The sequence below is a fragment of the Nycticebus coucang genome, chromosome 14 (genome assembly GCF_027406575.1).
Source record: "Nycticebus coucang isolate mNycCou1 chromosome 14, mNycCou1.pri, whole genome shotgun sequence".
NCBI classification, from domain to species: domain Eukaryota; kingdom Metazoa; phylum Chordata; class Mammalia; order Primates; family Lorisidae; genus Nycticebus; species Nycticebus coucang.
This window is the reverse complement of record NC_069793.1, coordinates 25,449,517-25,459,019: the sequence shown is the minus strand read 5'-3', so window position 1 is coordinate 25,459,019 and position 9,503 is coordinate 25,449,517. Positions and strand designations below refer to the sequence as shown.

Genomic DNA, 9,503 nt, shown 5'->3' with positions numbered 1-9,503 from the left:
TCACCTACATAAAAGATCAAAAATAAACATTGGACTTAAACTGAACTTCAGAGTAAATGAACCTAACAAACATTTATGAACATTTGATTCAACAACTGCATAATATATGTTATTTTTATTAGCACATTGAACATTCTCCAAGATAGATCAACTGTTAGGCCACAAAACAAGCCTCTGAAAAATTTTTATTTCAATATTTTATTTTGTTTTATTTTTATTGTTGGGGGATTCATTGAGGGTACAAAGAACCAGGTTACAATGATTGCATTTGTTAGGTAAAGTTGCTCTTATAATTGTGTCCCATCCCCAAAAGGTGTGTCACATGCAGTGAACCCCCACTCCTCCATTCTTGCTTCTCTCTGCTCTTCCCTTCTTCCACCCCACTCCCTCCTTTCCTCTTTCTGCTCTTCCTTTCCCTTACCCCCTCCCCCTTACTTCTCTCTTCCCCTATCCCCCACTGTGTACTAGGTCATTAATTGTCCTCATATCAGAATTAAGTACATGGGATTCTTGCTTCTCCATTCTTGTGATGTTATATTAAGAATAATGTGTTCCACTTTCATCCAGGTTAATACAAAAGATGTAAAGTCTCCATCTTATTTAATAAGCCTCTGAAATTTTTATTTTATTTTATTTTTTTGAGACAGAGTCTTACAATGTCACCCTGGGTACAGTACTGTGGCATCACAACTCACAGAGACCTCAAACTCTAGGGCTTAAGTGATTCTTTTGCCTCAGCCTCCCAAGTAGCTGGGACTACAGGTGCCCTTCACAATGCCTGGCTATTTTTTGTTTCAATTGTCATTTTTGTTTAGCAAGCCTGGGCCAGGCTTAAACTCTCCACCTTCAGTGTATGTGGTCAGCATCCTACTTACTGAGCTATAAGTGCCGAGCCTCTGAAAATTTTAAAAATTGCAAATAGTATGAAGTATCTTCTTGGATCACAATGAACTAAACCTAGAACTCAATACTAAGAGGAACTTTAGAAACTGTAAAAATGCATGGAAATTAAACAATAGGCTTCTGAATGACCACTTTGTCAGTGAAGAAATTAAGATTGAAAACATAAATTCTTTGAAGCAAACAAAAATGGAAACACAAAATATGAATACCTTTGAGGTACATTAAAAGCAGTGCTAAGAGGGAAGATTATAACAATAAATAACTACATCAGTAGAGGAGAAAGACCAAAAAGTGACAATCTAACCATGTATCTCAAGCAACAGCAAACACTAGAGGAAAGAACAAATTCAAGATTAATAGAATGGAGGAAATAATAGTCATCAGAATAGAATCAAATGAAATAAAGAGTAAGGAAACAATACAAAAGATAAATAAAATGAAAATTTGGTTCTTCAAAAAGATAAAATTGATAAACTCCTAGTCAAACTAATCAATACAAGAATAGACATGAATAAATAAAATCGGAAGTGAAAAAAAATTACAATGAATAGCAAAAGAATGCAAAAGATCATCACAGACTTAATAAAAAAAAGTACTGAAAAATTGGAAAACCTAAATGAAGGGTCAAATTTCTGGAAACACACCACCTACCAAAATTGAATCAGAAAGAAATTGAAAACCTGCAGTAAGATTAAATCAATACTAAAAAATATCCCAAAAGGAAAAGCCCAGAACCAGATGAATTCACGGATGAATTCTGCCAAATGTATAAAGAAAAATTAATAGCAATCATTCTGAAAGTATTCAGAAATGGAAGAAGAGTGAATTCTCCCTAATTTATTCTATGATATCAGCATTATCCTGATAGCAAAACCAGATAAGGATGCAATGACAAAAATAACAAACTATAGGCCAATATCCCTGATGAATTTAAACAAAAAAATCCTCAAAGTACAAGCAAATTGAATCTAACAACACATCAGGTATGATTTATACTAGGAATGCAAGGATGGTTTGGTTTATGCAGATCAATAAATGTGATACAACACATCAACAGAGTAAAAGACAAAATTGTATGGTCAACTCAATAGACGAAGGAAAAGCATTTGATAAACTTCATTATCCCTTCTTAATAAAAACTGTCAAAGAACCAGGCATGAAAGGGACATACCTTAAAATATTAAAGACTATATGCAATAAGCCCACAGTTAACATCATATAAACTAGAAAACTTGAAACCCTTTCTTTTAAGAACTGGAATAAGACACAGATGCCCACTTTCACTACTATTACTGAGTGTAATACCAGGAGTCCTAACCAGAGCAATCAGGCAAAATAAAAAAATAAAAGGCATCTAAAATTGAAAAAGAGAGAAGGTGGCCAAGATGGCAGACAGAAGTGTGCTCTGGGCTCTTAGTCTCTTAGTCTCTTCCCCCAGACTCCCAACAGCAATAGGGGGGCAAGAGGGCAGTGCACATCACCTGCCCACAGGATACACAAAAAATACTAGCGATTCCTACTCTCTAGTCACCTGGCAGGTGCACAGGGGAGCTGCAGTCACAGATACAACCCCTAAGCAAATGTAGATTTCCAGGGTTGAGATGTTAAAATAGTGCAAGCTGCAGCACCCTGGGCTTGCAAGTCAGTTATCTCTTCTCTCCACAGCAATTCAGCTACATAGCCTGTAGGTCTTTTTACGAGTCCAGAGGTTTACTGTGGTGGAGGGGCCCTTACACTGTTCCATTTGCAGCATCCTCTGGAGAACTGTGGAGTCTGGGCTTTTCTCCTCTTTTCCTTTCCCACATGTGGATGTTTTCCCTCTGGTCCTGTTGAGCAGTTCATCTCATTTCTATCTTCTCTTCACTCTCATCTCCTTCCTCTCCATGGATTTTTAGTGCTATAGCTCAGACAATCAATGCAATGTAGGTATCTATTCACCATTTTCAATTCTCTCCATGACAGTGGCTATTATCCAGGATGCTTCTAGTCCACCATCTTGCTCCCTTGTCTCCTGAATTCAGATTTTTTGCTTCAGTCATTATGCTTTCTCATTCTAGTCTTCAAGAGGCATTTCTTTAATTCATCATAAGGAATCATAAATCAACAAAGAGGCAGCCATCATCAAGTAGTCCATGAAAGTCCCCTAAGGTCCTGTTTCCCTACAGTCACTCAAAAACTTTTAAATTTCATAAGTGAACTTATTAATGTTGTACACTATTCTTAGTAAGTATTTGTGGAACAAAGGAATAAACTTGTAAAAACCTCTACATTCTAGTTTCAGCATTTTGTTAAGCTGAGGGACTCAGAAATAGTCTGTAGGGATATTCTCCACTCAAATTTCACCTCTTTTCCTTTAGTTTAATATTTGTGCTGTTAAATTAGAGGCAATTTGAGTCTTACTTTCTTATTTCTAATTATATTACCTAGATTTTGAAAATATATACTTCCCACTGGTTTTCACACCCTTCTCTTTTATTAGTTGGATTTTATTCTAAGGACACAGTATGTTCAGTCATTGCTCTGAATTTGATTGGGGGGGTAGGTTTAGGGTTTTTTCCTATGCAATTCTGTTGAATATAAACACATAAAGGAAGCTCATTCAAAATTTTTGATAATGTACAAGAGAGATTGCAGGTCCAATTTCAGATCACTTTAGTAAAGTAAATATAGTAGAACACTCTGTAGGTTGACCACAAAGGGACTATAACAAACTGGTCACCATACAGAGGTGGTCAATATAAGGAACTCCCATTGAGTATATGTGGTGCATGTCCAGTCTATGAAAACTGGGTCAATTTAAGGAGGTGGTCAAGGAAGGGAAATGGTCAACTAAAGAGGTATTACAAGGAAGTGAGCCATATAAACTTTTTCGTTTCTCTTGGTAAAGAAAAGTTTGGTTAATACTATAGTCTTATTTATTCAATATGTAATACCATTATGTCTAAAATAATGCCAATACCTAAATTTAAAAATATTTTATTACTAAAACATTCTAGTGATTATCTGAGCCATCAATGAGTCATCTTTTTGCTGGTGGAGAATCTTGCCTTTATGTTGGTGGTTTCTGACTCATCAGGTCAGTAGTTGCTGAATGTTGGGGTGGCTGTGGCAATTTTAAAAAATAAGACAACAATTAAGTTTGTTAATTAATTGACGTCAATTAATTGACGTCATTTAATTTTATCTTTCACAAAAGATTTCTCCATAGCATATGATATTGTTTAATGGCATTTACCCACAGTAGAACTTCTTTCAAATTGGAGTTAATTCTTTCACACCTTGCCACTGCTTTTTCAACTAAATATATGTAATATTCTAAAATATTTGCTGTCATTTCAATAGTGTTCACAGCATCTTCATAAGAAATAGATTCCAGAGAAAGGCCCGTTCCTTTCCGTCTGGCGGCAGCCATCAGGTGAGCCAAGATGGGTGCATACAAGTACATCCAGGAGCTGTGGAGGAAGAAGCAGTCTGATGTGATGCGCTTTCTTCTGAGGGTCCGCTGCTGGCAGTACCGCCAGCTCTCTGCGCTCCACAGGGCTCCCCGCCCCACCCGGCCGGATAAAGCGCGCAGACTGGGATACAAGGCTAAGCAAGGTTATGTCATATACAGGATTCGTGTGCGCCGTGGTGGCCGCAAGCGCCCAGTTCCTAAGGGTGCAACCTATGGCAAGCCTGTGCATCATGGTGTTAACCAGCTAAAGTTTGCTCGAAGCCTGCAGTCTGTTGCTGAGGAGCGAGCTGGACGCCACTGTGGGGCTCTAAGAGTCCTGAATTCTTACTGGGTTGGTGAAGATTCAACGTACAAATTTTTTGAGGTTATCCTCATTGATCCATTCCATAAAGCTATCAGAAGAAATCCTGACACCCAGTGGATCACCAAACCAGTCCACAAGCACAGGGAGATGCGTGGGCTGACATCTGCTGGCCGGAAGAGCCGTGGCCTTGGAAAGGGCCATAAGTTCCACCACACTATTGGTGGTTCCCGCCGTGCAGCTTGGAGAAGACGCAATACTCTCCAGCTCCACCGTTACCGCTAATATAAGTAATGTTTGTAAAATTCATAACCTAATAAACAATTTAGGACAGTCATGTCTGCTTAAAGGTGTTATTTGTCTGTTAAACTAGTCTGCAGATTGTCTCATGAATGCTTTGTCAAATTAAGTGCAATAATGTTTGAAGACAGTACGTAATGGTGTATCTTGTTTCTAATAAGATAAACTTTTTTGTCATTGCTTTATCTTATTAGGGAGTTAAATGTCAGTGTTTAAAACATGATGTATGGTATAATAGGTGTAAAATAAATTTCTTGAAAAGAGGAGTGCTGAAACTACCCTGTAGATTTGTTTGGTGCATGTGGTGAAACCTACAGCTTGACTGGGGTGATGGCAATGCTCTGCTGGTTTACTTTCAGGTGGCTGGAGTTTGGCAAACAAATATTTTAAATTGGGTTTTGTTTGGAGATTTGCGTGACCGTTTCTCCAAAAGTTCCCAAAATGCCACCATTTTGCAGAACTGAATAAACTTACTTCAAGAGGCTTTTAACAAATGAGACCTATCTGGACAAAAACAAAATTGCCTCACTCTCCACTGTACCATTTAAGTTAACATAGGAAATGAAAACTGTTCCTGATTCAATCTTATAGCTCCCTGAAATCTAGAGTCCTGAATTATATACATAGTAGTAGTGGTATAGTAGTGGTATTTACACTGTATTTTGAAACTGATAGAATTGAATGTTAAGCAAATAAGAATTACTAACCTTAAGTTTGTAAGCTAGTAAAATCAGTGCTATGGTGGGAAGCTACTAAGCTAGTGGCCATTAAAAAAATACTTTTCAAGTGTGAGGTTAGAAAATTGAAGTTTTTTTTTTTTTAATTGAAGTTATTTTTTAAGCAAGATTTTTAAAAGCCTGTAACGTTAATTTGTGACCATTATGAATCCCCCCACAGCCATATTAGAGGTAAAGGTATAGATGGCTGCTTAAAAGTACCTTTTCTCTGTGCAATGAGTGTAATAAATCATCTTGAATCAACCCATTCTTTACGGTTCCAGGGAAAAGTCATAGTTGGTATCCATATAAGTTAATGGTCTTTGATCTAACCTTACACATCTACAGTTATTTTTCTCCTCCCTGCTCAAATCACACTAAGTATCCATAGCATTTTGCAAAATTAGGCCATTGTATGCTCACCTTCATTTTAAACATCCTACCACATTTGTTGTATTAATGTTTCACGTCTTCTAGGATGATGTTCCCCAGGGTATGTTTGAGTGTTAAGGAAATAAAAGTGGAATTTCTCCATTTCATCCATATTATCAGTTTGCTGATTTAGTAGTTTGATTTCAAAATTGGTTTTTCTGAGCCAATTTTTCACCTATGTTCTTTAGGGGTTTCCAAAGGCTCAGTTAATTGGTTTCCAGAAAATATTCATAGTAAGCTCATACAACTTTTTTTTTTTTTAATTTTTTATTAAATCGTAACTTTGTACATTGATGCATTTATGGGGTTCAGGGTACTGCTTCGATATATAACTTCTTGAGACCTAAGACCTAAATAGCTTTCTACTCAAAAAATGGCATACTATACATTCCATACATTTTGATTTTGTGTAGAAGTTGTTCAACTAAAGGAATAAATGTTTATTAAACTAAAAAAAAAAAAAAAAAAAGAAATAGATTCCATTTCAGGAAACTTCTTTGCTCATCCCTAAGAAGCAACTCCTCATCTGTTAGAGTTTTTATTATGAGATTGCAAGGAATCAGTCACATATTTAGGTTTCACTTCTAATTCTAGTTCTCTTGTTCTCTTGCCACCACATCTGCAATTACTTCCTCCATGGAAGTCTTGAACTCCTTAAAGTTATCCATAAGAGTTGGTATCAACTTCTTCCAAACTTTTATTAATGTTGATATGATAACTTCATTCTATGAATCACAAATGTATTTAATGACATCTGGAAAAGTGAATCCTTTCCAGAAAGTTGTCAGGTTTTCAACAAATTTTGCTAAGGTCCATTTTAGAAAACACAACCTATGACATGAATTTTTTCAATATTAATAATAATACTAGAAAGTTGAAATCAATCTGTGATCCGTGAGCTACAAAGTGGATGCTATCTTATCAAGCAAAAAACAGTATTAAGCCACTTCGACATTTCCAGGAGAGCTCTTGGTGACTAGTTATGTTGTCAATGACTACTAATGTTTTGAAAGTCATCTTTTTTCTGGGCTGTAAGCCTCAATGGTGGAATTAAAATATTCAGTAAACCATACAGTAAATAGATGTGTTGTCTAGGCAATGTTGTTTCATTTATATAGAATGAATATAAATGAAGGGCACTAGGATTTTAAGAAGGGTAAATGAGCACCAGCTTATACTTGGTGTTATCAGTTGCATTAGCTCTTAATGAGAGGGTCAACTTGTCCCTTGAAACTTTGAAGCCAGAAGTTGACTTTCCTCTGCCTATGGAAGTTCTATATTGGCATCTTCCTCCAGTAGAAGACTTTTCTATACATTGAGAAGTCTATTGTTTAGTGCAGCTTCCTTCATCAAATAACTCCGCTAGATATCCTGGATAACTTGCTGCAGCTTCTGCATCAGCACTTGGTGTTTTATATTGCACTTTTCTAGGGTGGAGATGGCTTCCTAAGCCTTCTGAACCAACCTCTCCACTAGTTTCAAACTTTTCTTCTGCAGCTTCCTCATGTCTTCTCAGACTTACAGAATTGAACAGAATAAGTGTCTGGGTCTAGATTAGGCTTTGAATTAAGGAAGTGGTGTGTCTGGTTTGACCGTCTAGCCAAACCACTAAAACTTTCTCCAATTAGTTGTTTTGCTTTCTTATCATTCATGTGTTAAACAAAGTAGCACTTTTAATCCTTCAAGAACTCCTTATATTCATAACCTGGCTGGTTGTTCAGAACTAGAGGCCCAGCCTTCAGTCTATCTCAGCTTCTGACATGCCATCTTCACTTACCTTCATCATTTCAGTTTTTGATTTAAAGCAAGAGAAGTGTGTGGGGTGGTGCCTGTGGCTCAGTGAGCAGGGCGCCGGCCCCATATGCCGAGGGTGGCGGGTTCGAACCCAGCCCTGGCCAAACTGCAACAACAAAAAAATAGCCGGGCATTGTGGCGGGCGCCTGTAGTCCCAGCTACACGGGAGGCTGAGGCAGGAGAATCGCCTAAGCCCAGGAGTTGGAGGTTCCTGTGAACTGTGTGATGCCACGGCACTCTACCGAGGGCCATAAAGCTAAACTCCGTCTCTACAAAAAAAAAAAAAAAAAAAAAAAAAAGCAAGAGAAGTGTGACTCTTCCTTTCACTTGAACACTTATAAGCATGGTGGGGTTGTTAGTTGGCCTAATTTGAATATTGTTGTGCCTTAGACAATAGGGAAGCCTGAGGATGGAAAGAAAGATGGGGAAACAGTCAGTCAGTGGAGCAGCCAGAACACACGTTTATTAAATTTGCTGTATACACTTTGTATACAATTACAATAGTGGCATCAAAGATCACTGATTATAGATCACCATTATTACTTCACAAACATAATAATAATAAAAACCTTTACAATATTGCAATACTTGCCAAAATATGGTGCAGAGACACAAAGTAAGCACATGCTGTTGGGAAAGGGCACTACCAAAGATTGCTGCAAATATACATTTTTTTAAATTTCAAAATATTACGAGAGTACAGATGCTTTTGGTTACACAGATTACTTTTATAATGTTTTTGAGTCAGTGCTATGAGTACACCTATCACCCACATAGAGTTCATTGTACCTATTAGGCAGCTTTTTGCCTGTCCCCTCCTCCCCTCTCTTCCCTGCTTGATTTCTAGTGAGTTTTAGTTCCCTCTGTGCACATGGGTGCTCATTGGTTAGTTCCAATTTAATAGTGAAGACATGTGATATTTATTTTTTCATTCTTTAGATACTTAGGATAGTAGCCACCGATCTTTAATTTGTTAAAAGAAAAAAAAAGCTATGTAATATCTATCAAAACACGATAGAGTGACAGGAAATGAAAGAAGGTACACACAGCTATATTTGCTTTAGGTTATTATCAAGTTAATGTTAAAAAGTTTTATAGGGTTAAATAAAAATTTTACTATTAAGCGACTATACAATAATATGATGCTATCTAAAATTCAGAGAACACATCAAGTAAAAACAAATCAATACCCTTTCCTTTAAGAAGATGAGAAGCTTGTGGGGGATGGACTCACATGTTTAATGGAAGCTTGATATAATGTGAGAGATACTGCACTTTTTTCATGTGTTGAGGGATAGAGAGTCATATTATTTCAGAAGAGTATTTGAATACGCTAAAATTTAATGAACCTAGATAATGAATGGGTTTCCAGAACGGTCTTCTATATTTGTTTCTTTATTTCTCACTTTGCACATTTGAAGAATGGTGGATGCATTTTTTTAAAAACAAATACATATATAGAAGTTCCTAAAATATTAAAGAAGGAAGAACATACACAATAATGTGCCACATTTTATGACAGATAAGTATAAAATCAGCTGGAATAAAAGGCCACAAGGATGTATAGAATCAAAACCACAGAGGCACAGTAAAGAACTCAATT

The 9,503-nt window shown here is 36.8% G+C and overlaps 1 protein-coding gene across 1 annotated transcript; it reads left to right on the top strand.

The window, feature by feature from the left end:
* The first annotated feature begins 4,284 nt into the window (after nt 1–4,284).
* Nucleotides 4,285–4,995, top strand: LOC128564705 (60S ribosomal protein L15). The gene has a single exon (XM_053560421.1). The coding sequence runs from the start codon at nt 4,329–4,331 to the stop codon at nt 4,941–4,943; it is 615 nt and encodes a 204-aa protein (XP_053416396.1). The 5' UTR covers nt 4,285–4,328; the 3' UTR covers nt 4,944–4,995.
* Nucleotides 4,996–9,503: the final 4,508 nt, after the last annotated feature.

Bases quoted from the DNA above. Each gene is read 5' to 3' on its own strand.
- LOC128564705 (XM_053560421.1), top strand. From the start codon at position 4,329: ATGGGTGCATACAAGTACATCCAGGAGCTGTGGAGGAAGAAGCAGTCT.